At 63.9% G+C, this 25,259-nt stretch overlaps 6 protein-coding genes across 6 annotated transcripts; 5 read left to right on the top strand and 1 right to left on the bottom strand.

Moving 5' to 3' along the window:
• Positions 1–2,044: 2,044 nt before the first annotated feature.
• On the top strand, positions 2,045–3,170 carry APOA1 (apolipoprotein A1; the record flags this gene model as incomplete). Its single annotated transcript, XM_082010055.1, has 3 exons — positions 2,045–2,087; positions 2,338–2,491; positions 2,573–3,170. 3 exons carry the CDS (start codon positions 2,045–2,047, stop codon positions 3,168–3,170), a joined length of 795 nt encoding a protein of 264 aa, XP_081866181.1.
• A 786-nt stretch (positions 3,171–3,956) lies between these two features.
• APOC3 (apolipoprotein C3) lies at positions 3,957–4,469 on the bottom strand (the record flags this gene model as incomplete). The annotated part of the gene is made up of 3 exons (XM_082010031.1): positions 4,385–4,469; positions 4,157–4,283; positions 3,957–4,053 (listed from the first exon to the last, which is right to left on the bottom strand). The coding sequence occupies exons 1-3, from the start codon at positions 4,440–4,442 to the stop codon at positions 3,957–3,959; spliced, it is 282 nt and encodes a 93-aa protein (XP_081866157.1). The 5' UTR covers positions 4,443–4,469.
• Positions 4,470–5,882: 1,413 nt separating this feature from the next.
• On the top strand, positions 5,883–7,254 carry APOA4 (apolipoprotein A4; the record flags this gene model as incomplete). Its single annotated transcript, XM_082009995.1, has 3 exons — positions 5,883–5,931; positions 6,061–6,187; positions 6,291–7,254. 3 exons carry the CDS (start codon positions 5,883–5,885, stop codon positions 7,216–7,218), a joined length of 1,104 nt encoding a protein of 367 aa, XP_081866121.1. The 3' UTR covers positions 7,219–7,254.
• A 1,870-nt stretch (positions 7,255–9,124) lies between these two features.
• On the top strand, positions 9,125–10,695 carry APOA5 (apolipoprotein A5; the record flags this gene model as incomplete). The annotated part of the gene is made up of 3 exons (XM_082009982.1): positions 9,125–9,173; positions 9,283–9,394; positions 9,633–10,695. The coding sequence occupies 3 exons, from the start codon at positions 9,125–9,127 to the stop codon at positions 10,543–10,545; spliced, it is 1,074 nt and encodes a 357-aa protein (XP_081866108.1). The 3' UTR covers positions 10,546–10,695.
• Positions 10,696–10,791: 96 nt separating this feature from the next.
• ZPR1 (ZPR1 zinc finger) lies at positions 10,792–15,054 on the top strand (the record flags this gene model as incomplete). Its single annotated transcript, XM_082009971.1, has 14 exons — positions 10,792–10,923; positions 11,316–11,477; positions 11,836–11,926; positions 12,134–12,204; positions 12,401–12,487; positions 12,568–12,690; positions 12,857–12,910; positions 13,022–13,088; positions 13,393–13,463; positions 13,692–13,781; positions 13,879–13,989; positions 14,106–14,192; positions 14,462–14,527; positions 14,920–15,054. The coding sequence occupies 14 exons, from the start codon at positions 10,792–10,794 to the stop codon at positions 15,052–15,054; spliced, it is 1,347 nt and encodes a 448-aa protein (XP_081866097.1).
• Positions 15,055–15,449: 395 nt separating this feature from the next.
• On the top strand, positions 15,450–21,997 carry BUD13 (BUD13 homolog; the record flags this gene model as incomplete). The annotated part of the gene is made up of 12 exons (XM_082009928.1): positions 15,450–15,580; positions 15,859–15,949; positions 16,455–16,539; positions 16,721–16,778; positions 17,477–18,137; positions 18,681–18,807; positions 19,259–19,389; positions 19,927–20,035; positions 20,418–20,556; positions 20,832–21,016; positions 21,380–21,461; positions 21,904–21,997. The coding sequence occupies 12 exons, from the start codon at positions 15,450–15,452 to the stop codon at positions 21,995–21,997; spliced, it is 1,893 nt and encodes a 630-aa protein (XP_081866054.1).
• Positions 21,998–25,259: the final 3,262 nt, after the last annotated feature.

The raw sequence follows: 25,259 nt of genomic DNA, 5'->3' as shown, positions 1-25,259 counted from the left end.
AAGGCGAAAGGAATTTCTGTTTGAGAGAAATTTTTAACTAGATTCTGTTCTATATGAATTGTGACTTGCACCTTTTGTTCAAAGTATTTTATTTCCTTTAACGACATTGTACTTGTGACTGGTTTTCTCTCTCGTGCCAGTGGCGACAGTGGTATTCTCCTTTATACAGTTCAGACGTGCGTAGATCTCCTCTCTGTCCTTCTTTCCCTCCTTTCCTCGACGGATCGAGCGTGAAGCTCCCGCCCCAGCCGGGGCTCGGTGTCATCGTTGCCTTTGGGACTTTACCAGCTACAGCTCCAACTCTTCTTAGTGACACTTTTCTGGAATCTTCTCTTTTTTTAAAAAAAAAAAAAAAAAAAAGGAAAAACCGCCCCAGCCCTCCTGAATTTGCACAGAAGGAAGTGTGAAACCAGCACGGCGGCGGTGGCTTTGCTATCCTTACCCATGCCGCTTCCCGGCCTCCCCCTTCTCCCCGGCCCTGGGGGAAGTAACGCTCGCCGGCTCCGCGCTCCCCAAAACCAGAGCGCAGAGAAACTCCGCAGCCGCCGCGCACCCGCTTGCGTTCCCCCCGCGGGGGGCTCGCCGGGCCTGAGCGGGGAACGCCGGAAGCCTTTTCGCTCTGCACCTTTGGTTTGTTTTCCTTTTGTTTACATGACACTGTATTTCTGGGAGAGTCGACGGCCGCCCGACAGCAAGCATCCGAAACAGCAGGGACTCGCTTAACCGTGCCATTTCGCAGTATCACACTTTTTTTATCATTGCTTTGTATTGTAGTAATCAATACGCGCAGTATATGTTGAATGTATATTAATATACTTTGCTATTATTTCTGTTTTTTGGAAATGTCAGAAGTATTTTTTTTTTCTTCCTCATTTATGTTGGACTAAAAAAGTTTCAGTAAACCTGCAGTCCATTTTTCGTGGGTCACTTGCAACTAGTCAGTTAGTTGGACAGTGGGATCATGACAAATAAAACCATGACTCTGATCTTCCCTGGTCTCCTGTTTGCCTTGTTGCTCAACGCCCGCCGCGGAGACGGAACGGGGCGGCCGGGGACGAACGCTCAAGCTGCGGCAGCGCGGCCGCGCTCGCTGCCAGCCCTCTCCTCCGGCCGGCCCCAGAACTGCCGCTGCTCCCGGCTCTGCCGCGAGGAGAGAGCCTGCCCCGGCCTGCGCGCGGGCCGGGGGTCGCGCCCCTCTTCTCCCCCATCCCCTCTTGTGCGTGCGGGGCTCCGGGCCGCGGCGGCGGGACCGGGTCGCACCTCGGTTTGGCGGCAGAGCGGCTCGGGGCTGGGCGGGGGGGGGGGGGTGGCCACACCGGGGACGCGGCGGCAGAAGGGGCTGGTGCGAGCGCCGTGGGTCTCGCCGGCCCGGGGGAGGATGGGGCAGGGACCCACAGCGGGGGCGAGGGGAGGACGAGGGGTCTGGGTAGGGCAGGCTGAACCCCTGCGGGCGTAAAACTTGTCCCCGGGCCGCCGGCCAATCCCCGGGGGCTGCCGAGAGGCCCCAGCGAGGCCGCAGCGGCGAGCAGGAATCTGGGTCACCGGGAGCGTAAACAGGCTCCTTGGCCGGCGAGCCACGTCCCGCGGGGAGCTCCTGTTTGCTCGCCGCCCTTGCCAAGCCGGCGCTCCTCGGCGCTGGCCCACGCGCGCGATCCTTGAACTCTACGCGCCGCATCACCCACGCCGGGAAGCGATTTCTTGGGCTGCAGCGCTGGCTTATCTCCGGCGGGAACTGCCCCCTCCTGCATAAATAGCGGCGGCGGGGAAGCGGCCGGCTCAGACGGGACGACCGGCAGCGCGGCAGAGGCAGGAGAGAGCTGGTAAGAGCCCGGGCTGCTCCGGGCGCTCCCGAGCCCCCGCCGCGCCGCCGGGGCCAGAGTCCCGCCGCTCCCGGGACGCGGCGGCACCCGTCCCGCAGGCCTCGCCGGCGGGGACCCCTCGCGCCGGGGCGGGGGGCTCAGTCCCCGCTGGCGCTGGCTTCGCCCGGCGCTCTCCCCCCGCCCTCCCCAACTCTCTTGCTCTGCCCCCCAGGTTCGCCGCGAAGATGAGAGCCGTGGTGGTGGCCCTCGCCCTGCTCTGCCTGACGGGTAGGTCCGAACGGCGGCGGCAGCTCCGACTCCCCGCGGGACGGGGCCGCCGAGCCCGACGCGAGCGCTGCTGCGAGCGCCAGCCTTCCGAAGCGCTCTGCAGGTCGGGCCGCGGCCGAGCGGCTGGCCGGTCCCCCGCCGAGCCGGGCGGGTCCTGAGGGCAGCCGCCAGCAGGGCGCCGGGGCTGGAGCCGTCCCCGCCGCGGTGCCGCCGGGCAGTCCGTCCTGAGCGCGCCGGGCTCTCCCCGCAGGCACCCAGGCCCGCTACTTCTGGCAGCACGATGAACCCCAGGCGCCCCTGGAGCGCCTCAAGGACATGGTGGACGTCTACCTGGAGACGGTGAAGGCCAGCGGCAGGGACGCCATCGCCCAGTTCGAGTCCTCCGCCGTGGGCAAACAGCTGGAGTAAGTGGGGGGTGCGGCATGGCGGGGGGCCGGCGGGGGGGTCCCCGGGCGGCGTGCGCGACCTCCCTCCGCTCCCCGCAGCCTGAAGCTGGCCGACAACCTGGACACGCTGAGCGCCGCCGCCGCCAAGCTGCGGGAGGACATGGCCCCCTACTACAAGGAGGTGCGGGAGATGTGGCTGAAGGACACGGAGGCCCTGCGCCAGGAGCTGACCAAGGACCTGGAGGAGGTGAAGGAGAAGATCCGGCCCTTCCTGGACCAGTTCTCCGCCAAGTGGACCGAGGAGCTGGAGCAGTACCGCCAGCGCCTGGCGCCCGTCGCCCAGGAGCTGAAGGAGCTCACCAAGCAGAAGGTGGAGCTGATGCAGGAGAAGCTGACCCCGGTGGCCGAGGAGGCGCGGGACCGCCTGCGCGGGCACGTGGAGGAGCTGCGCAAGAACCTGGCGCCCTACAGCGACGAGCTGCGGCAGAAGCTGAGCCAGAAGCTGGAGGAGATCCGGGACAAGGGCATCCCCCAGGCCGCCGAGTACCAGGCCAAGGTGGTGGAGCAGCTCAGCAACCTGCGTGAGAAGGTGACGCCCCTGGTGCAGGACTTCAAGGAGCGCCTCACCCCCTACGCCGAGAGCCTCAAGACCCGCTTCATCAGCCTCCTGGACGACCTCCAGAAGAGCGTGGCCTGAGCCGCCGGCCGGCGCGGCCAGGGACTGACCCCGGCCCCGCTCCCGCCGCCGCTGCCCTGGGGCCGCTCCCTGCCCTGCCCGAGGCGAAGCACCCCGGGGGGACGGGCTGCGGGAGCCCCGGGACAGGCCAGCCCCGGGGCGTCCTCCCTGGGGACCCCCCTCCTCCCCTCCCGCCGCCTCCCCTCCCCGAACCGGCGTCCGTCTCAGCTTTGCCTTCCTTTTGTCAAATAAACGTGACTTAAGTTATTGGAGCTCACTCGGTCTTTGCAGTGGATGCTGGCGGGGGGCAGCCGGCACCTGGGGCTGGGGGCAAGGGCTGCACCGGGCAGGGGCTGCCGGGGGGACCCAGTGGGAGCTGGGGGGGCAAGGCGGGTGCCCCGGGTGCTCTGCCCAGGGCACAGCCGGGCCCGGCCCCACGCGTCTCTCCCCGCGCGAGGGGCTCTGCCGGGGCGGCGGAGCACGGCGGGGGCTGGTTTTGCAAGAAGCCGGATCCCACCCTCAGCTCGCGGCAGCGGCACCCGGCTCCCGCCACCCCGGGGCAGCTGCGCGTGGGGCGGTGGCGCGCGGTGCTGGCCCCACGGCGAGGGGTCCCGGCGCCCTGGGAGCAGCACCCCGGCGCCGGCGTCTCTCCCAGCCCTTCCTCGCCACGCTCCTCCTCGCCGCCCGCCCCCAGTGACACCGCCACAGCCGTCTGCTTCAGCGCCGCTTTATTGCAAGAACCGCGACGGCGGGTGGGGAGCCGGGGGGACCCCAGCCCGGCGGCCCCCCGGCCAGCCCCCCGTGGGGCTACGCGGCCGGCGTCCGCTTCCAGAGCTCCGCCAGCTGCTCCTTCAGCCAGGCCAGCCGCTGCTTCGCCAGCTCGGCGTTGTCCTCCAGCCACCGCCTGTGAGGGGAGGGGGCTCAGAGCGGGGCGCCGGCCGGGCTCCCCCGCGGGCAGCGGGGCGGCGGGGCCGGGGGCCCGGGCCGGCGGGGGGGCGCGGGGGCACCTGGCCTGCTGAGCCACCTCCGACTCCTGCACCCCGCTGAAGGCGGTCTTGGCCATGGCCGTGGCTTTCTGGGCGTACTCCTGCACCCTCCTCACCAGCCCCTCCGGCTCCCCGGGCGTGTCGGCCCCTGCAAGCACAAGCCTCGTGGGAGGGGGGGGCCAGGGCACGCACCCCAGCGCCCTGAGCCCCGGCCCCCTCCTCCTGCCGCAGCCCTCGCCGGCCCCTTACTTGCTCCCGCCGCCAGGACGGCCGCGCCGGCCAGCACGAGCAGGAGCGACGCCTTCATGGCTGGGGAGAGAGCAGAGCACGTGGTGCGGGGCCGCGGGCGGGGGCCCGCGCGACGCGGGGGTCCCGACCCCGAGGCCTTCCCGGCGCGACCCCCGCCGGGGGCTCCCCCACTCACCTGCGCCGGGCTCGGCTCCGCGGGGGCCGCCCCGGGCTCCCACTTTATACCCTCGGCGGAGCGGCCGCCGGGGGTGTTGGTGCAAAGGTCAGGGGCGGTGGGGCTGGCCGGGGAGGGGGCACGGCTGCGGGGAGCGCTCCCGCTGCCAGCTTGGCTGCGGGGGGGCCCGCCTCCCGGCCGGGAGTTGGGAAATCCCCCGGGGAGCAAGGCTGCTCTGCGCGCACACGCGTGTGCGCACGTGCGCACACGCGTGTGCACGCTGGCGTGCGTGCGGCCGGCCCGGTGCCCGCCGCCGGGCACGCCACGGGGAGGGCGGCCATGGGGCCAGGCCCGGGGCTGGCCTGGGCACGCACAGCACAAGGGTGACATCCAGCGGCACCGGCCCCGGGGCACCACGCCACCGGGCCGGCTCTGCCCGGGGGCACCACGCGGCTGCCTCGGCTGGGGTGGCCGCCAGCCGGAGGCGCAGGCACGTGGCGTGTGCCCGGGCTGCGCCTCCGGCCGTGGGGCACGGCGAGGGCTCTTTGGACCTTGGCGCCTGATCCCTGCCCCTGCCAGCGCTGCCCTTCGCCCCAGCCGCGACACATCACCGCCGAGAGCCCGACGCCCGCGGCCGGGGACACGCACGGGCCACAGCTCCGGTCAAGGGCATGCCGGCACCGCACGGGCGCAGCGTCCCGCGGCCGCGGCCGTTCCCCGTGGCGGGGCTTCCCCCGGGAGCGCCCCGAACCCGTGTCCTGCCCCGCCGTGCACCCCCAGGCGCGGTGCCGCCGGCGGCGGGGCTGAGGGATCCCCGCAAGCGTCCCCCAGCCCCCGTGCCCTGCCACGCCGCGCATCCCGGGCGCCGCGCGGCCGGCGCCGGCGGGGCCATCGCTGCATCCCCCAGTGCGCTGTCCCCTCCACCCCGGGGTCCCTGCCCCCAGGAGGGGCTCAGCCCATGCGTACCCTCATCCCCTCTCTGCCCCGGCCCCTGGCACCCCGCCGGGAGCTGGCAGGGCTGCGGGTGATGTCAGGGCTGCGTGCGCGTCAGGCGCTTCCACGTCGCGACCTTGCTAAAGTCCAAGCCCGGGGCCTGTGTCACAGGCCTGCGTGGAAGCCGCCGAGGGCGCGCGGGCTGCATAAATAGCGGCCGGGCGCTCCCCGGCACAGCAGGTACCCGCGCCCGGCGGCAGCGCAGGTGAGCGGCTGCCTGGAGGGGTGGGGAGAGCGGGTGGCTGCGTCCCCGGCGGTGGGGGGAGGCGGCAGGGGGCTGGGGGGCTGCCGGCTCCGGAGGGTCCCTCCAGCTCTGCTCTGTGCTCCTGCAGGCGTCCCCCAGCGCTCAGGATGTCCCCGAAGGCGGCCGCCCTTGTCCTGGCGCTCCTCGCGGTCTCTGGTGAGGCGGCCTGCGGGCCCCCGGTGCCGGGTGGGGGGTCCTGCCCCGGGGCAGGGATGGGGACGCGACGTCCCCGGGGGAGCTGCCCAGCGGGACTGTGCCGGCGCTGATCCCGGCATCCGCTTGCAGGGGCGCGGGCTGACGTCAACCCGGACGAGGTGGCCAGCGTGCTCTGGAAGTACTTCACCGAGCTGGGCGGCAGCGCCAAGGAGACGGTGGGCCAGCTGCAGCAAGCCGAGATCACCAAGCAGCTCAAGTGAGCGCGGCGCCGGCGGGGGGACACGGCGGCGGCCGGGGGGTGCCGGGCAGGGGAGGGGGCTGCGGGCGGGCCGGGGCGCTGACGTCCCCCCTCTCCCCAGCACCCTGCTGGAGAGCAACCTGCGGAGCGTCAACTCCTACGCCGAGGACCTGCAGCGGCGGCTGGTGCCCTTCGCCACAGAGCTGCAGGCGCGGCTGGAGCAGGACTCGCAGCGGCTGAAGGAGCAGATCCGGCAGGAGCTGGCGGAGCTGCAGGCCAAGCTGGCGCCCTACGCCGACGAGGTGCACCAGCAGATCGGCACCAACATCCGCCAGCTGCAAGCCAAGATGAGCCCCTACGCCGAGGAGCTGCGCTCTCAGGTGGACCGCGGGGCCCGCGAGCTGCGGCAGGCGCTGGAGCCCTACGCCACCGAGCTGCGGGACCGGCTGCAGGACAATGCCGAGAGCGTCCAGGCCTCCCTCAGCCCCTACGCCGACCGGCTGCAGCAGCAGATCGACGGCGGGGTGGAGAGCCTGAAGGAGCGGCTGGCTCCCCTGGCCGACGAGCTGAAGGCGCAGGTCGGGCAGAGCGTGGAGGAGCTGCGGCGGGGGCTCAGTCCCTACACCCGGGAGGTGCAGGACGGCCTCAACCGGCAGCTGGAGAGCCTGACGGCGCAGATGGAGCGGGCGGCGGAGGAGCTGCGCGCCCGCCTGGCCGCCAGCTCGGAGGAGCTGCGGGCCCAGCTCAGCCCGCTGGCCCAGGAGCTGCGGCAGGCGGCGGGCGGCGACGCCGAGAGCCTGCGGCAGCGGCTGGGCCCCCTGGCCCAGCAGCTGGACGAGCGCGTGGGGCGGACGCTGGAGGCTTTCCGGCAGCAGGCGGCCCCCTTCGGCGAGGCCTTCGGGCGGCAGCTGGTGGAGCGGCTGGAGGAGATGCGGGGCAAGCTGGACTCGGGGGCCGCCGGCGTGGAGGATCACCTGGAGCTGCTGGAGAAGGAGGTGCGGGAGAAGGTGGCCGCCTTCCTCAGCACCGCCCAGCCGGCGGCGAACTGAGACCCCCCCCCGGGTGCCGCGGGGAGGGGGCGCGGGGTGGCCGTCCGTGCCCCCGCGCCGCGAGCGTTCCCGGCCGCTGCCCGCGGCAGAAATAAACTGGCCCCTTGTGACGATGCACGTGCTGGTCCGTGTCCGTCCTCCCCCGCAGCACCCCCCCGTCCGGCCCTGGGACGGGCGACCCGGGGCACCCGCTCCTGCTGCTCCCAGGGTACAGCCTCACCCCCCAATTCAAGTCCCAGGGCACCTGGGAGAGGGAACAGAGGTGGGGCCAGGCGGGTGGGGGTCTCGGTCCCCGGCGCGGGGACGCAGGCACCGCAGGGGCCGGGGGCAGTTGCAGCCAGGCGGGCTGGGTCGCCCGCAGGGACCGTGCCCGGACGCAGTGGGGCTCGGGCTGGCGGGGAGAGGGCCCTTGTCCCCAGGAGCTTCCCAGCTCAGGGAGAAGAGAGGAGAGGACTGGAGCTACGGCTGCAGCAAGCGCCCCGAGCCGCTGGGCTGGCGGGTGCCCCGCAAGGACCGCTCCCAGGGACGGCAGGATCTCCCCCGTGGGCTGCAGCGGCCGGAGCCGCGGGGTGGGAGGGCGGCCGGGGCTGCTCGGGGCAAGCCCGCCTGTCCGCACGGCCGAGGGAGCAGGACTTCGGTGCCGGAGGAGCGTTGGCGACCGCTTGGAGTTTCACCCCTGCGGCGCGCCGGACTTTGCCCTCCACCGCAGGGTGCCCGCACCCCAGCCCCGCCGGGGAGGCATCGGTCCCAGCAGGTCCCCGTTCGCTGGGCTTCTTCAGAGCAAGCGTTGCCGTGCGCTCCCCGTTTAAAAGCCTGCTCTCAGCAGCCGGCACTCCACACGGGGATGAGACCCGAGCCGAAAACGCAGCCCCTGTTTTTCCCCGGGGAAAAGGCAACTTGCAAAGGAAAGGTGGCGGCTTTGGTATCCCTGCGGGCAGCGGGGCCGTGCAGCTGGCAGATCGCAAGCGGGCAGCCCACGCGGGAGGCGTGCTCCCGTGCCCCGGCTGCAGCCATGGCCGCTGTGCTCGTCCGTCCCTTCCCCAGCACGGCCGGAGCCGGGCTCATCCTCCCGCACCCACCCCGGCCCCATCCCGGGGGTCCGGGCTCCCCTTCTCCCCGTTTGGGCTGCGAGTCCCCGCGACAGGAGCTGCAGCTGGCATCCCCCTCCTGCGGCTCCGCACCCCCTCGCCACCCTGGCAGCTCCCATCCGCCGTTTGCTCTGCGATGCGAAGGTCGGCTGCGAGGGCAGGGTCAGCCTGGGCCCGAGAAACCTGCAGAGCCAGCAGCGAGGCCTCCCTTATCGCTGGGCAGCAAGGGCGGTGGGACGGGAGCGGTGTGGGGCAGGCGAAGGGTCAGATGACCGGCCCCCACGTCACCTCTCGGCAACGCCCGCGGCCCTCCACGTTGTGTTTACAGGGAGTGAGGTCCAAAAAGCCTATCCCCGCGGATGCGCCTTATCGCCCGCGCTCCTCGGCCTCCCGCCGGGCGTATATAAAGGGAGCCGCAGGCCGGCTCCCAGCAGGAGGGACTCGGGAGGCGACCAGGAGCCAGGTGAGGGGCGGGCGGGGGGCAGCCCCGCCGAGCCGGTGCGGGCAGGGGCACCCCACACCCGGTATAGCTTTGTCGGGCTGGAGGAGCTGGGCGTCATTTCACATGGAGCTACGGCCGCAGCAAGCACCCCGAGCCGCTCTGCCGGCGGGTGCCCCGCGAGGACCGCTCCCAGGGGCGGCGGGATTACGCCAGTTGCGTTACGGGGAGCCCAGGAAAGCCGCGAGGGGGACGTGAAGCGCAGGGACCACCGAGCCGTGAGCTCCTCTCCAGAGAGGAGACCTGCACGGCGGCGTGAGCGAACGCGCTCCTCTTCTCTCTCTCCTCACAGCACGGCAGCACGCCGGCCTGGCCAACCATGCCTCTGAAGGCTGCGCTTCTCCTCGCCCTCCTGGCCACCTTACCGGGTGGGTGCCAAGCGGAGGAGCTTGCGGGGGGACGGCCGGCACGGGAGGGTTGAGCCGGGGGTGGGCAGCGCCACGGCCGCCCCTCTAACCGCCGCCCTCCTGCCTGCAGTGTCGCCAGTTGAGCTGGCAAGGAGCGGCTTCTGGGAGTACCTCAGCCAGCTGACGAGCGACAAGGACAGCCCGGAGCATGGCCAGAGCAGCAAGCTGGGCAGGGACATCGCGTGAGTACGCCGCTCCGGGGGCTTGCCTTGCAGCGTCCGCCCCAGGTTCCTCCGCAAGCTGCCCCTGGGCCCCACCGCCGTACCTTGGCCCCCGTTCCTCCTTCCCCGGGGACAGAAAAAGCCGATGGGAATGGCCCCCGGGGCTGTCAACAGCTTTCATTATGGGTGCGTTAGGGCACGGCGGAGATGCTGCGGCACGTCAGGGGTGCTCAGTAACTACGTGTGCTGTCTCGTGCAGAAACCTGAAGGGGAGTATTCAGGATGGGGTCAGCTACGTGGGAAACTTCCTGGAGAAGCTGGCGCCCCTCGACAGAGGCCTCCAGCCGCGGCTCTACCACGACTCGGACAGCCTGCGGAAAATCATCAGGAAAGAGCTGGAGAGCCTGAGGCTGAAGCTGTCCCCGTACGTGGACGAAGTCCACCACAAGGTCGGCAAGCAGCTGGAAGACCTTCGCTACCGGCTGCAGCCCTTCACGGAGGAGCTCCTGGACCAGGTGTCCCTGAAAGCCCGGGAGCTCCGGCGGCACCTTATGCCCAGCCGGGAGGTGACGGCTCAGCTCCTGGAGGGCGCGGACGAGGTCCAGAGGTTCATGGCTCATTACGCCGACAAGATCGCGTTCCACACCGACCAGGTGAAGGACATTTTCCAGCCCTACGCAGACAGGCTGGTGACCGAGATCCACCGCAACGTGGAGGAGCTGCACAGAAACGTCGTCCCCCACACTCAGGCCAGCCCGGAGAAGCTCAACCAGTACGTCCAGGAGCTCTCCGCAAAGCTGACCCAGAACGCGAGGGACCTCCACCAGAAGATCCAGAAGAATCTGGAACAGCTCAAGGTGAAGCTGAGCCGCTACCCCGGCAGCCTCCGGCAGCCGCCGGCCGCCACGGACGGCTACGCGGAGGAGCTGGCCCGGGAGGTGCAGCGGCGGGTGGAGGAGTTCCGGAGGGACACGTACGTCCAGATCCAGGACTTCACCCGGGCCCTCGACCAGGAGACGGAGGAGATGAGACTCAAGCTCTCCTCCCGGCCCTCCTACCTGGGGGACCCCCAGGACGGCCCGCCCGCCGTGGAGGACCTGCACGCCCGCCTCGACGCCCTCTGGAGAGACCTGGCCCACAGCCTGAGCGAGCGGGGGGGCGAGGCCCACTAACGGGCCGGGGGCGGGGGGGCCCGGGCTCGGTCACCGCTGAACCGCAATAAAGGCGCCGCCATCGCGGGCCGCGCCGGGCCTCGCCGCCTCCGCCTCACGTGACCTCTCCCGCCTCACGTGACCTCTCCCGCCTCACGTGACCTCTCCCGCCTCACGTGGCCGCTCCCGCCTCACGTGGCCGCTCCCGCCTCACGTGACGGGGCCGCGCGCAGCGCGCAGGCGCGGCGGGGAGCGGTTCCGGCGGCTATGTCGGCGCTGGGGGTGGTGGAGGAGGCGGCGGCGGGGGCCGGGGGGTCCCTGTTCCGGCCCCTCGGCGCCGAGGAGGGCGAGCAGCGGCCGGCCGAGATCGAGTCGCTGTGCATGAACTGCTTCCGCAACGTGAGGGGGGTCGGCGGCGCCTGCCGGGGCGGGCCCGGGCCGCCGCGGCCTGCGGGGGCCGGGGGCCTGCGGGGCGAGTGAGGGGCCGGAGCGGCCGGCGGCCGCAGCTTGGCCCGGAGCCGCGGAGGGGGGGGGGGTGGTGGTGGTGGTGGTGGTGGGGTGTGTGTGTGGGGGGGGTGGGGGTGTGTGTGTGTGGGGGGGTGCCAGCTGCAGGCGGGGGGGTGGGTAGAGCCTGCTGGGAGGCGAGAGCAGGCTGGGTGTTTCGGCGGGGGGGGTGGCCGGGCTCGGGGACGGGGACCTGCCCGAGGCGGGGGACACCGGCAGGAACACGGAGCCTGGGGGGAACGGCGCCCTGAGGACTCGAGTTCCCACGAGGCCCCTCGCTGCCGCAGGGGGTGACGCGGCTCCTGCTCACCAGGATCCCCTTCTTCAAAGAGATCATCGTCAGCTCCTTCGCCTGCGACAGCTGCTCCTGGTCCAACACGGAGATCCAGTCCGCGGGCAGGATCCAGGAGCAGGGCGTGCGCTACACCCTGGCTGTCACCTCCCGTCAGGTGAGCCGGGGCTCCCCTCTCCTTCCCCGGCAGCCGGGCTGGTTCCTCCCGGGCGGCAGGGAGCCGACTTGCGGATGCCTTTGCCCCCTACAACGTGGTCCCGCTTCAATAATAAAGTGTTTGTCTTCTGTCCCGTTTGAGAAATAACGTTATTTGTTTGGTGTTAACCATTTAAAGCCCAAAATGCATGTGTTTCCGGCGTGCTCCTGCGCGAGTGGGGAGGCTGCTAAAGCTGCCCTGGAACTAACGCTGCCGCTTTGGCGGATGCTGCGTGCCCCGGGGTGGTGGTCGCCTGAGCGCGTGGGAGCTCCCGGTCCTGTTGGGGTTCCTGACACCGCCCCTTGACTGTTGTGTGCAGGACATGAACAGGGAGGTGGTGAAGACTGACTGTGCCACGGCTCGAATTCCAGAGCTGGACTTTGAGATCCCTGCCTTCACCCAGAAGGGAGGTGGGTGCGCGGCCCGTGTCCCTCAGTGTGCCGACGAGTGCACGGTAGACACCGGTTGAGGACCTGGCCTTGGGTCCGTTGGGCCCAATAAGCTTGGCAGGCCCAATGTGCGGAGGCCACCAGGGTTTGGTACGAGCTGGCAGGGTGGGTAGCGCCGCTGTGGTGTCCTTACCGGTGTCGTCGCTTCTGTTTCCTTTCCTTCTCAAGTTCTTACCACCATTGAAGGGATAATCGACAGAGCTGTCGCGGGCCTCGAGCAGGACCAGCCCGTCCGCAGGGTAAGATGGTGTAAAAGGGGAAGCTCTTCGGGGACACCTGCTTGGCAAATGCTTATTTTGTTCCTCTGCTGCCTGTTGGCATTGTACGCTGCTGCTGAGAAGGGTGTTAGGGGCTCTCTGGTTTGTGCCGTTGTCAGCGTTGTCTTCGGCTCTGAGCCGCCCCTGGCATCGATCTCAAACGCATCCTTTTTTGCAGGCGACGGATGAAGAGGTGGCAAGTAAAATAGATGAGTTCATTGGTAAACTGAAGCAGCTGAAAGAAGTGCATTCCTCCTTCACCTTTGTGAGTACGCGCAAGAGCGCAGTCCCTTTCTGCGGCGGGGGAAGCGCAGGGTGGCTTCTTAAGGCTTCCTTCTCCCGTAGATCATTGACGATCCTTCGGGGAACAGCTTTGTGGAGAACCCTCACGCACCGCAGAAGGATGATGCTCTTGTGGTCACTCGCTACAGGAGGACTCCCCAGCAGGCTGCCATGCTGGGGCTGGAGGTAACAAGGAGCTGCCGCCGCTGCGGTGTCGTCAGCCTGCCGCGCACACCAGGCCACGCGCGCTCCCAGCCTGAGGGGGAGCGGGGCTGCTCGGTCCCCTCGCTCTCTGGGGGACCCTGAATTGAGGAACACAAGTTAATGCTGCTTCTGGCGTCCCCTCTTGCAGGGAGAGGAGTTGGACGAGAAGCCAGCTGACCCCACGGAGGATCTGAGGAATGAGGTGGGAGGCTTGGCAGTGCAGCGGTGGCTGTGCCTGGCTGACTAGCGCCCCGGACAGGCTGTCTGGGCTGGCCGGCACTTTCTGATTCTCCTTTCCATTCCTGTGCCCCAGGTACTGCAGTTCAACACCAACTGCCCTGAGTGCAATGCTCCAGCTAACACTAATATGAAGTTAGTGCGTATCCTTTGAGCAGGGGTGTGGGCGCAGAACGGTGCCCTGCACGGGGGTCTGCATGGAGGCTGGCGTGGGGCTGAGAGTCGCTCTGTGTGCTGACCCAGGTGTCTTCTTGCTGCAGCCTGAAGGCATGAATAAACTATTTCTAGTAGCGCCTGTCAGGGTGCAAATCTTGCCTCGGTGCCGCTCACAACGGGCTAGCGGGCTCCTGCCATACCTCGGGAAGGACCGCGGCTGCGACGAGGGCGCCGGCTGCTGCTGCTTTGAGGTTTCCCTTTTGTTCAGTTTTCCTTGACTCTCTGCTCCAGAAATCCCACACTTCAAGGAAGTGATTATTATGGCCACAAACTGCGACTCCTGTGGGCACAGGACAAACGAGGTGAGCTGGAAAACTCCTGAACCTTTCTTGGGGGGCAGCGGGCAGGGGGAGCGGCGTCTTGAAGAGCTCCATTGGGTGCAAGTCTGCCATCTCCACCCCTGCTTAAGTCCCCTGGGTTAAGGCCTGTCCCCAGGTTTGGAGCGGCCCCTCAGCTGCTAAACCCTCTTGGAGCATCATGGCGTGATTTAGGCGTGAAGGTCCGTGAAGCTGACTGCCAGGTGTTCCTAGGTGAAGTCCGGAGGAGCCATCGAACCACAGGGCACCAGGATTACTCTTCGGATTACAGACTCTTCCGACATGACGAGGGATATCCTAAAGGTACGGTGCCTTTGAATACCCGCCCTGTCGTGCTGTGGTGGGTGCATGGGGCCCGTCCGTCTGTCCGCAGGGACTCACTGGGTGCTCGCCCTTGCAGTCAGAGACGTGCAGCGTGGAGATCCCGGAGCTGGAGTTCGAGCTGGGGATGGGAGCGCTGGGGGGGAAATTCACCACGCTGGAAGGGCTGCTGAAGGACATCGGAGACCTGGTGGGTGGTCCCGCGCTGCTGCCTGGTGGAGCTCAGACCCCTCTGCCTTAATATTTGGCCTGGCTGTGGGGCTGGCTGCCTCGCAGCTGGCTGAGTGAGTGGGTCTGCTCTTCCAGGTCGAGAGAAACCCCTTCACTCTGGGGGACAGCTCTGCACCCAGCAAAACGGAAAAACTGCGGGAGTTCCTTGGGAAACTGCATGAGGTGAGCGTGCTCCGAGTTTTCCGTGCTCTGCAACGTGGTGTTCGCCACTGTCGCCGCAGCCAGGAAGTATCTTTAACCCAACTCCTTGGCAAGTGTTGCCTTACCACACCCTGCTCGCCCCGCTGCGTCCTCACTTGTTTTATCAAGCTATTAGTGTTTTTTTCACTGAGGAAAACGTCAGAACTGCCCGCAGCGTGCTGCGAGTGTCTTGCTGCCGAAGTCCTGAAGGATGAGGAGCCTTAATGCCTGGACGTGCTCTCTTTCTGCAGATCCTGGAAGGAAAGACGAAGGCTCACTTCATCATGGATGACCCTGCAGGCAACAGCTATCTGCAGGTACGGTGTTGCACGCTTGAAACGTGAACTCCTTGAAGTATCCCGAGAGGTTTGAGTGGGTTTTCTCCTTCCCTGGTGTGTTTGGGTGGGCGGGGTTCCCCTCTGGGCTTTGGTGGGCGAGTGGGTTGCTGCAGGCTCTGTCCAGGGAAAGGAAACTGCTGCTGGCTTTGTGGGGGGGAAGGTGGGAGCGGCGTCTGCTCCCCGGGATTAGGGGCTGGGAATGTGGGGGTCCGGTCTGGCCCGAGTTGTGCTCTCCTTGATGGACAAGGCTCGCCCTTGGGCAGGGGTGTGGTGTGTGAATCGTGCCCGAAGCCTGTTGGCGTGGCTGGGGTGCTGCTGAAGAGGGGCTTTGCAAAGTGGGGTGCAACGGAGGCCTCTGTCTCGCCCCGCAGAACGTGTACGCCCCGGAAGAGGACCCGGAGCTGAAAGTGGAGCGCTACGAGCGCACGTTTGAGCAGAACGAAGACCTGGGCCTGAACGACATGAAGACGGAGGGCTATGAGTCGGAGGGAGCCTCGGGCCGGTAGCCAGGCGCAGCTGGACCCCTTCGGCCTCTTCCCCCGACGGCTCCCAGGATAGAGACTTGTTGGGGGCTGAGTCCCCTCTCCCGGGGGAGGACGTGCACGCCTGCCCCGGGACGCCGCCCCAGCGCAAGGACTGCGGGCCCGGCCCCGGGGCCCGGCCCGGAGACGCAGTGCTGTGTCGGGGCAGGGGCCATGTCGGGCTGCCCTCGGGCTGCGACCCCCAAATAAACGCTGTTGATGGAGGCGCCGTGTCCGCCTGCTGCTGACGCCCTCGCCCCGCCCCCCGCCCCACCCCTCGCTCGGGCCGGCCCCGCCTGCTCCCGCCTCCCTGCGCGTGCCGGCCCCGCCCCCCGCCGCGGCGTGGCCCTCCGCGCTCGCCGTCCCTTCCGGCTGGCGCCATGATGGCGGCGCGGGGGCTGTCCAAGGCCGAGTACCTGCGGCGGTACCTGAGCGGGCCGCCCGCCGCCGAGGCCGCCCAGCCCCGCCGCCGCCGCAAGAAGAAGCCGCCGGGCGGCGCCGGCAAAGGCGGGTGAGTGGCGCGGGAAGGGGACGCCGCGGTCCGCGCCAGCCGCCGCCCCTCGCGGCAGGCCCGACTCTCCGCCGTGCCCCTCGGTGGGCCTCGGGGTGGGAGCTCCTGCCGGGACACCCCCACCCCACCCCCGCCCCTTGTCCGCGTCCCGCGGGGCAGGGACGCTCCCCAGGGCCCCCCCACCCCGGGCCGGGAGTCCCCCCATTCCCATAGCCAGCTGCGGGCCGTTCCCTCCCTTGCTGGTGGCCTGACGGCCGGGCCCTTCTCCCCGTTCCCAGGATGCGGATCGTGGACGATGACGTCAGCTGGAATAGCATTGCTGCTGTCCAGGAGAAGGAGGAGGAGGAGGACGAAGGGGACATGCCAGTGGTGAGCGGGGAATTATGTCAAATGCGGTTTCACAACCCAGATCCGTCCTCCTCGTGCCCCGCTTTGGGAAGCGCTGGCTCAACCCTTTCTCACTGCCTCCTCTTTCGGTGGGTTCTGCAGCAGGGAGGGGTGAGTTTGCCTGGTCCAAGCACAAGAGGGTCAGATTATCTCCCTGCCGATAAAAGTAGCCTGACCTTGACATATTTGCATTTTCATGAGTGCCAAGACAAGGCAGAAGGTAACTGTGCGACCGCTGGGGCCCGCGGACCTCCGCAGCGTGGCTTGTGGCCTGGGCTGGAAATCTTGGCAGCAAGGAGAGAAACGTTGGAGGCGAAGGCTTTGGAGGGTCGTTTTGAGAGCTGTCTGTAGGAAGGCAGCTAAACGATGGTTGCGCATCAGTTGCCCATCAGTGCCATTGTGCTTAATTATTTGCGTTGGAGGGTAGAAATCCTTTCTCTCTTTTTCCTTCAGAGCTGTGCTGTTTACTCTGATGTTTCATCTGCAGGTGGCAGAATTTATTGATGAGCGTCCAGATGAAGTGAAGCTCATGGAGGAATTCCGAACAAATACGAAATGGAAACTTTTAGGAGGTGAGGTCAGACCTTTCTGCCCTCTCTCCCTGAATGTTTAACTGCTCTAAACAATGACATTGCCAGTTAAAAATAAAAAATAGTATTGGCTAAAAACCCCTAAGTAATCCTTGAAATGCTGGGGAGATCGTGAACTGTGCAGAGCCCTAACAAGGGTGGCTTTCTGATTGTTTTTCTTTAGACCAGAATGAAGACTCCCGAAGTTCAGATGTTTTGGCACCTGCCAAATCTACCATGAGGTACGGGGCTCCAACTGAAAATTCTTCTCTCGGTTAACTCTTGTTTTCTGGCATTGTCTGTCTTGTTCTGCAGTTTCTAAGCTCTTTGCTGTGAAACGTGAGAAGCGGTGTACGCAGGGATTCCTTTTCCGCTGTTAAATAACCTCTGCCTGGGACGGGAAGACTGGCAGACAGCCTGCTGTCTAGGCTTCCGCATGATAGGCGAGCAACTCTCCCGCAATCCTCTTACAGTGTCGGAGAGGTCTGGGTGATGATCTGGAACGTGGTGAGGATGGTGGCATTACAACGTGCCCCTTTTCTGAAAGCATCTGTAGGATGTGCAGTAGTTGCACAGAGACCACCGCTCTGAGAGAGTGATGGGGCGTTTCCTTGGGAGAAGACGGTTAGACGAGGGCAGAAAACAGGTTTTGTGGTCTGAGTGTTGCAAGTGTCCCAGGAGACTTGAGAATTACAGCTTTCCTGGGATCCAGGTTGCCTCAGAGGGTTTCTGGGATCTGCCGTTGGAAGTCTGCGACTCAGTGATGCAGCTCACTACTCAGAGGTGCAGAATCGAGTATGAATTCACTGTCAGAAAGTTGTCTTCATCCTTGACCCCTACAGCTAGCTTTACAACTCCCTATTGTTTTTTGTTTCCAGTTTGCAGAGAGCAAAACAAACAAAAATCTAACCCTCCTTTTCACCTTCTTCTCCCCTCCCAGGCGACAGCGCCATGACTCCCCAGACAGCTCGCCGCCAAGGAGACTGCGGCACGACTTCCCCGACAAATTGCCTCCAGGGCAACAGCGCCATGACTCCCCGGACCTGTCCCCTCCCAGGCGACAGCTCCACGATTCCACAGGTCTGTTGCCTCCCAGGCGACAGCTCCACGATTCCACAGGCCTGTTGCCTCCCAGGCGACAGCGCCATGACTCCCCAGACCTGTCCCCGCCAAGAAGGAAGTGCCACGACTCCCCAGACCTGTCCCCGCCAAGAAGGAAGCGCCACGACTCCCCAGACCTGTCCCCGCCAAGAAGGAAGCGCCACGACTCCCCAGACCTGTCCCCGCCAAGAAGGAAGCGCCACGACTCCCCAGACCTGTCCCCGCCAAGAAGGAAGCGCCACGACTCCCCAGACCTGTCCCCGCCAAGAAGGAAGCGCCACGACTCCCCAGACCTGTCCCCGCCAAGAAGGAAGCGCCACGACTCCCCAGACCTGTCCCCGCCAAGAAGGAAGCGCCACGACTCCCCAGACCTGTCACCTCCCAGGCGACAGCGCCACGACTCCCCAGACCTGTCACCTCCCAGGCGACAGCGCCACGACTCCCCAGACCTGTCACCTCCCAGGCGACAGCGCCACGACTCCCCAGACCTGTCACCTCCCAGGCGACAGCGCCACGACTCCCCAGACCTGTCCCCGCCAAGAAGGAAGCGCCACGACTCCCCAGACCTCTCCCCGCCAAGAAGGAAGCGCCACGACTCCCCAGACCTCTCCCCGCCAAGAAGGAAGCGCCACGACTCCCCAGACCTCTCCCCGCCAAGAAGGAAGCGCCACGACTCCCCAGACCTGTCCCCTCCTGGTCGACAGCGCCGTGACTCCCCAGACTTCTCGCCACCAAGAAGGAAGCACAAGGGCTCCCCGGACCTCTCTCCCCCAAGACGGCAACGTCACGACTCCCCGGACCTGTCCCCTCCCAGGCGACAGCGCCACGACTCCCCAGACCTCTCTCCCCCAAGATGGCAGCGTCACGACTCCCCGGACCTGTCTCCTCCCAGGCGGCAGCGCCATGACTCCCTGGACATCTCTCCAAAGAGAGTCAATTCAACGGGGAAAAAGGGCTGCAAAACCACAGACAAGTCAGGGGGAGTCCAAGAAGAGCGATCTCAGTTTGGGCCTGGTGTCTCTGACAAGTCCTTGTTACGTCAGAAGCGTCAGGCTACGCCAGATCTATCCCCTCCACGGAAGAAGAGGTACGATTCTGACCCAGATTCGTCACCGCCGCACAGAAAGAGGACTGGGTCACCTGGTGTGAAAAAGCAGAGCAGAACGAAAGGTGAGCGTGTGTAAGAGTTTGTTCTGTCTGTTTGCTGGCTGCCCGCCCTGTGGTTTTGTTTGCACATGCCCGAGAGGAACGTGGCGTGGAGTTAGCAGTCTGCAATCATGGAATGGTAGCAGATAGGTTGTCATTTCTGTTGGTAAAGCCAGTTCTTGTAATGCTGTTTTTTCATCAGCTGGACTAGAATGAACCTAAGAGTTAGCTGGCAAAGGCTTAAACGTGTCCGAAAGGAAAACAGAATTTAAACCCTCTCTCCAGGCAGTACCCGTGCAGAAGGAAGAGAATTCACAGGCTCTTGCTGCATACTTGTCTTTTCCCTACAGCATGTCATCTCTTAAGGTCTTGATTTTTCTAGGAGATCACCTCATGGATCATGCCGTTTAGTCTTTTCGTGAGATGAGTTCCGTCTAATTCTGTGATTTTTAGTTAGCATGTGTCTTCCCTGCAGGTGCTTCTCCAGCCACGAGAAAACATAGGCAGGTGCCCTTGCCTCAGAGGTGCCTGAGGCACGACTCTGAGTCTCCATCTCCACGGAGGGGTACCCGGAATGCCTCTGATGCAGACCGCAGGCTAGGCCGTGTACGCAGCGATTCCCCTAAGCGGCGTCCGCTCAAACGGAATCCGAGCAAATCTTCAGACTCTGATTTGTCGCCTCCACAACGGACTCTGCCAGCCGGGAAGGATCGGCATAGTTCAAGGAGTCCCCCTAACCTCTCCCCTCATCGCCACCGTGACGCTAGGGCATCTCCCAAGAAGGTAAACGTTTCCTCTTTCCATTTAAGCTGTAGATTACTTCCTGTTGATAGAAAACTGTGAAAGTCGCAAGGACTTAAAGAGTGCGGAGTAGAAACGCCATATACGTCCTGTATGCAGCCGTGCCAGACCCTCTGCTTGCGCTAAGAGGAGGCACAAGATAGGCGTGAGAGAGGAGCTCTGCCTCGGTCCTCTCTGTTTCTGGAGGTCTGGGGGAGTCGGTTGCGAGGGCGCCAGCCAAGTGGCTTTGTAACATGGCTGCCTCTGCTGACACGTCTTTCTCGGTTTCAGGCCGTCCCCTCATTCTGCCTCTGGATCGCAGCTCTCGGCTAGCGGCGGATGTGATTTTTGTTTGATTTGCAGGCAAACGTGATGTTATCTGGGGTCAAAGCTGGCCTGGTGTCAGCTGACGTGCTGCGGAGGGAACAGCGGGAGCTCAGGAGGCATGAGAGAAATAACAAGCACTTGGAAGGTAGGGGTGTAGAAACGCTGCATGGGCATCAGCTCGCTTTCTCTTGCTTTCAATGGTCCCCTGATGCTGTATCAGGCCCTGGTGTTAGGGTGCCGATGCCGAGCACCCCGGTGGAGCAGCATCTAGACATGCTGACGATTGCTTGGCTAGGGTCACTGAGCCTCTGAAAGAAAAGGTTTTATAAGCGGTACGAGCGTGGCTGTGTGGGGCAACGGCTGGAAGCAAGAGCTGTGTTCCTGCCTGGTTCTGGACGATAAGCTCTTTCAGAGGCTAGAGCAAGCGAAAGGAAAAAATGTTGAAGTGAGTCTCAGTTGGTGATTGAATTGTCTGGAGACGGCGAAATGTTCCAAAAAGCGTGACTTGAGGCATCTGCCCCCTCCAGAGGAATCCCGGCACTCTGAGACCGTCTTCCGAGACAAGTCAGGCCGCAAGAGGGACCTTGCGCAGGAGCGGCTGGAGCAGAGGCAGAAAGCCGAGGCGGAGTCCGAGAGAGACGAGCAATACGCCAAGTGGGGGAAAGGGTAAGGCTCGCCGGAGCTCCCTAGTAGCGCGGTCTTTGGGCCTCACGTTACAGCTTAGTGGCGTGTCACTTTGTCCTGAGTCTGGGCCTGGGACCAGGAGAGCACGTGGTCCACGCGCCGTCGAGACCCCCTCAATCACTCCCTCCGTTGCTGGATGCACGTTGGGAACGCTGCGCGCACGGTGGAAGTTCAGGACTGCGATCAAGCCTGCAAGTTGAGCCAGTCACAGTAACCAATTGCTTGGTTCTGGAGTGAAACTCTGTGTTTGCTTTCAGGCTGGCGCAGGGGAGGCAACAGCAGCAGAACGTCGAAGATGCCATAAAGGAGATGCAGAAGCCATTGGCCCGTTACATTGATGACCAGGATCTGGACCGAATGCTGAGAGAACAGGAGAGAGAAGGAGACCCCATGGCTGACTTCATCAAAAAAAGGAAGGCCAAAGAGAACAAAGAAAAGAAAGGTTTGGATGTTGAGTTATGCCAGCGGATGGTTTAAGGCCCCAGCAGCGTAGACATGCAGCTGCTGTTAAAGAAATAGCCCAAGACTGCCAGAGCAGCTGGGTCCTAAAGGACTGCTGCTCTGGAGTCGGCGTAGGAGCCGCGTTTGCCGCTATTGGCTCGTTACCAGTAACGGCTACTGTTACTCCTTAGCTTAGAGGGCAGGCCCTGGTGACTTAAAAAGCGACAGGCTCCCGTTTGATTAAGCGTATCTTTGGACGTTTCCTCTGCGAGCCGTAGCTGTGCGCTATGCCTGAGGATGATGAGGATGTGACCGCAGGATTGCGCTGAGCAGTAAATGGCTGTCTCGCTCTTTCTGTTTCTAGAAAAACCTAGGTACAATGGACCAGCACCTCCGCTCAACAGATTTAATATATGGCCTGGGCATCGCTGGGACGGTGTGGACAGGTACATGCTCCTGATACGGTGGTGTGGTAGAACGATAGTAAAGCTGAACGAGCTTTTGCTTCAAAGAGTTCCTGGTGTAAAGATTCCCGGTTAGCAGATGAATGAGACTGTTAGCAAGAGCGAGGTTGAATGTGTTAAGTTAGGAACGGGTGATGAATCCGGGCTTGTCTGGGACAGAAGGCAGCAAAGCTGGTGCTTTCGGCAAGGGTGTGAATAGCTTCCGCAGTGTGAACGCCCGGCAGCAGGCCCGGTGAGTCCCGCTTGTCCTTAGGGCGTAGCTGACAGAACTCGCTTCGGAGAGGCTCCACTGTCCTTAACCACAGATGGAGGTGGAAACTGAGCCAGAATGTAGTGGAAAATTCGTAATAGCTCTAAAAAATTTCGTTGTTTTGGAAAAAGCTTCTGCGCAGCAGCCCACGGTCTTCTCGCTGTTGCTTTGCAGGTCCAACGGCTTCGAGCAGCAGCGCTTTGCCAGGATAGCCAACAAGAAGGCAGTTCAGGAGCTTGCGTACAAGTGGAGCGTTGAGGACATGTAGACAAGATGAAGAACCCTGCAAAGCGGCAGCACTCCTGAAGTGATGCTACAGAGGTCCACTGGCTGCCACTGCCAGAGCTGTGAGGAACGGCTCGCGTTGCATGGACCAAGCCCTTGCCCTCAGTGTTCGGCATCCCAGTGGACCGTCTTCCGAGAGGCAAGGCTGAATTTAGAGGAGAGCTGCCAAAAGAGGATTTCCCCGTCAGCCGGAGAGGACAAACGTGGAGAACTGGTGCCGCTTGGAGCAGCGCGGCGGCCGAGCGTAGAGGAGAGGCGCGGCGGCCGCTGCCTGTGGGAGTGCCTCGGCGCTCTGCCGCTCCCCTGTAAGGTGCTGCAGACATTGCTTTCTGGTTCGTTTCTTTGTCTTCTAACGAACTGTAGAACCTACATGCTTCGTTGTTATATGCCAAATGCTTTGTCCTGTGAGGGCGGTTCACAAGTCTTCAGGTGTCCTAAATCTCAGGTTTTCCTTCGTGGTAAAAGCATGCTGAACGCTTGGCCACCGGAGAGTTAACCTCATCCGGTAGGTCCGTCCGTTCCAGACCTCAGTTGCTGCGCCAGTGGTGTTGGAGTTCTTCCAGAGAGCGACTGTACCCTAAAACTGCATAGTACCGTGAGCTGATTTGCCTGTGGGCTGATAGGCCCAGGTCCACCCCGCGCCCTTCCCGGTGCACCCAAAGGGCTTCTCTTAAGTTCATGTAGTTATCGTGCCCTCAAGTTCACAGAGTCGCTGGCGTGCAGCGGAGATGCTAAAGCTCAGCTTCTCCCAGCCCTGGCCGAGCAGGAAGGTGCTTGCTGTGTATTGCCCTGGCGCTCTCCTACACGAGGCTGAGAGACCTTCCCTGGCCCGTTATTTCGGAGCAGCTAACGGTGGCGGATGGGTCCCCCCAGGCTTCTCGCTGGACAGGCTTCTCCCTTCCCTAGCGCTGCTGCCTGGGAGCCGGCTTCAGCGCGACGCCTGACGCCTCGCTTCTGCTCACATTTGCCCGGGCTTGGAGCTGGGGGCCGGCTGGAGAGCTTCCCTTAATCCCTGCTTGCGAGAAAGCACTTGTGGAAATAAATACAGTTGTTCTTGCGGGCGTCCCGGGGAGCGTGTATGAAATGCAGCCGGCAGTTTCCATGGAGATGCCTTGTCTTCAGCAGCGGTCAGGGGCTCGGCGTCAGAACTGCTCTTTGCGGTGATTCTCCAGCGCTAGGAGGGCTGCGGGCGAGAAGCGTAATGACGAAGCCTTCTCTGGAGCGGGAGAGTCTTGGGAGTTCCTTCCCTGTTTTTTATTCACTGTGTTACATTTCTAGCAGTCCTGTACACCTGTAAATAACAGCTTTCTGTTTTTTTTTAACTTGACTTTGCGTGGTGGTGTTTTTTCCAAGGCAGGGACAAGGAGGGTAAGTAACTGTCAGCCTGCCGGTAAAAGGGTCGGATGTGACGTCTGCTGCGGCCGTCACAGTCTGCGGTTACCTCTGCCAAACACATTGTGCTTTGCTAACGCCTTTCTCGACGCCTGCGGGTAACCGTCCAGGCTGCAGGTGGATGTGGTAACCATCCTGTGCAGCTTGGCTGCGCTGCCAGCCCCGCCGGTATTTGCGGGGTAGTCGGTAAAGCTTCGCCGCACCCTTTGGGGACAGATACTCTCCTGTCGCCGCTCACAAGCGCCCAAGCTGTGGGCTGCTGATCACAGCCGCTGACGGAGGCCGAGAGAAGAACCGGGTGCTGTTTGCAGACCTTGTGGCAGCGAGCTGTGGTTTTTTACTTGAATGGCCGAGCTGAAGGAATCCGTCCCGAGCAGGTCCCATTTCTCTTGCGGGCGCAAAGGCAGTGTCGGGAGGGCTTTGCTCACGTGGGCCCTGTTGCAGCCTGTCAGGCAGGAAAGCGCTTTGGGAGCGGGAGGCAATAGCGGGAGGCAGCGGCGAGAGTTCAGAGCCGCTTGCCGCGGCGCGTTGAAAGCCTGCTCTTCAGTCCTGCGTTTTGTCCAGTTGCGCTTTCTCCTTCTATCGCCGAGCTCCTGTCTGTCTTTTTTTTTCCTTCTCCCTGTGAGGTGGAGCAGTTGCAGCCGGGAAGAGTGGAGTCGCGTTTGACACGTGCTCATTTTTGCTCCCGCTTACCCACCGTTTTAATATGCAGCCTTCTGCGTTGTTGCCTCGGTGCGAGTCGGCAGATACTGGGCTGGCTGATCTGGAGCGAGTCGGACTAATAAAACACGGGATCTAAAATGGAGGCGCTACCGCCGCTCCCCGTGGAGCTCTGGCTGTGAAACCAGGGTCTCGCTTGAGTGTGGCACGTGCGCTGGCCAGGGAGCAGGGATGCCGGTTCGTCCCGGCACCCTGGGTCTGCGTCCCGCCTCGCCGCGGCTCTCCCGTGCCGGCTGTGCCCGCGTCCAAGCGGTTCTGGCAGCAGAGCTATGGAAGCTGCGGCGGGATCCTCTGGGATGAGAGGGGGTGATGGAGATAAAGCGAGTGACACCGGGAAGCGGATCTCTCGGTTAGTGTTTCTGGAAGGGCAGCAGCATCTTGGCGTCGAACGGCAACTTTGATTAGCTTTGAGCGGAAAAAAAAAGGATATTAAAATCTTAATTTAATTTAAAACACTGTCATTCACAGTCATGGCAAACACTGAGCAGAGTAATTATTATGCAAATGAGGCAGATAGAAAAATGATTAATAATTGCGCAAATTAAAAATTATTGTAAACATCCTGTGACTAGTGATAAGTCCGGGAGGAGTGCGTGCGCAGGAGGCAGCCTGGCTCCGCCAGCTCCTGCATCCTGATTTTCTCATTAGTTGGAGTTAATTAGCAAACGATGCGAAGGAGCCGAGCGGCGTTTGGGGGCAGGTCCAGGGTCGGCGCGAGACGGTGCCTGGTTTCGGACGACGGGAGAGGGATGCCGCACGGGCGCTGCGGCTGCCAGCACCGAGCTGGCGGCGGGAGACCGGCTCCCGGCTGTAAGCGCCGACGCTGTGGGGAGAAGCGGCTTTGGCTTCCTCCTTTTCGGAGGAGCGGTGCTGCTGGGGCGGCCGCCAGCCCCTGCTGCTCTCTGCCCGTCCTCCCCGGTGCAGGCTTCGCCCCTGGCCAGCCCCCAAAGCGGCGCTTGCTAATGACTGGTGGAGCTTGCTCCCTCGATCAATTAATGAGCTTGTTTGTCTGGCATTTTGCTGCTAATTGCACAACATTATTTTTTCCCCCTGTTCGACTGTTTTACTTTTATACTTTTGACAGTGAGCACGATAATAATAATAATAGGCTTACATTGGCTAATAGGCTTACG

Source organism: Phaethon aethereus, assembly GCF_964289735.1.
Source record: "Phaethon aethereus genome assembly, chromosome: 23".
Taxonomy (NCBI): domain Eukaryota; kingdom Metazoa; phylum Chordata; class Aves; order Phaethontiformes; family Phaethontidae; genus Phaethon; species Phaethon aethereus.
Note: the sequence above shows the minus strand (reverse complement) of the source record. Positions and strands in the feature narration are given on the sequence as shown.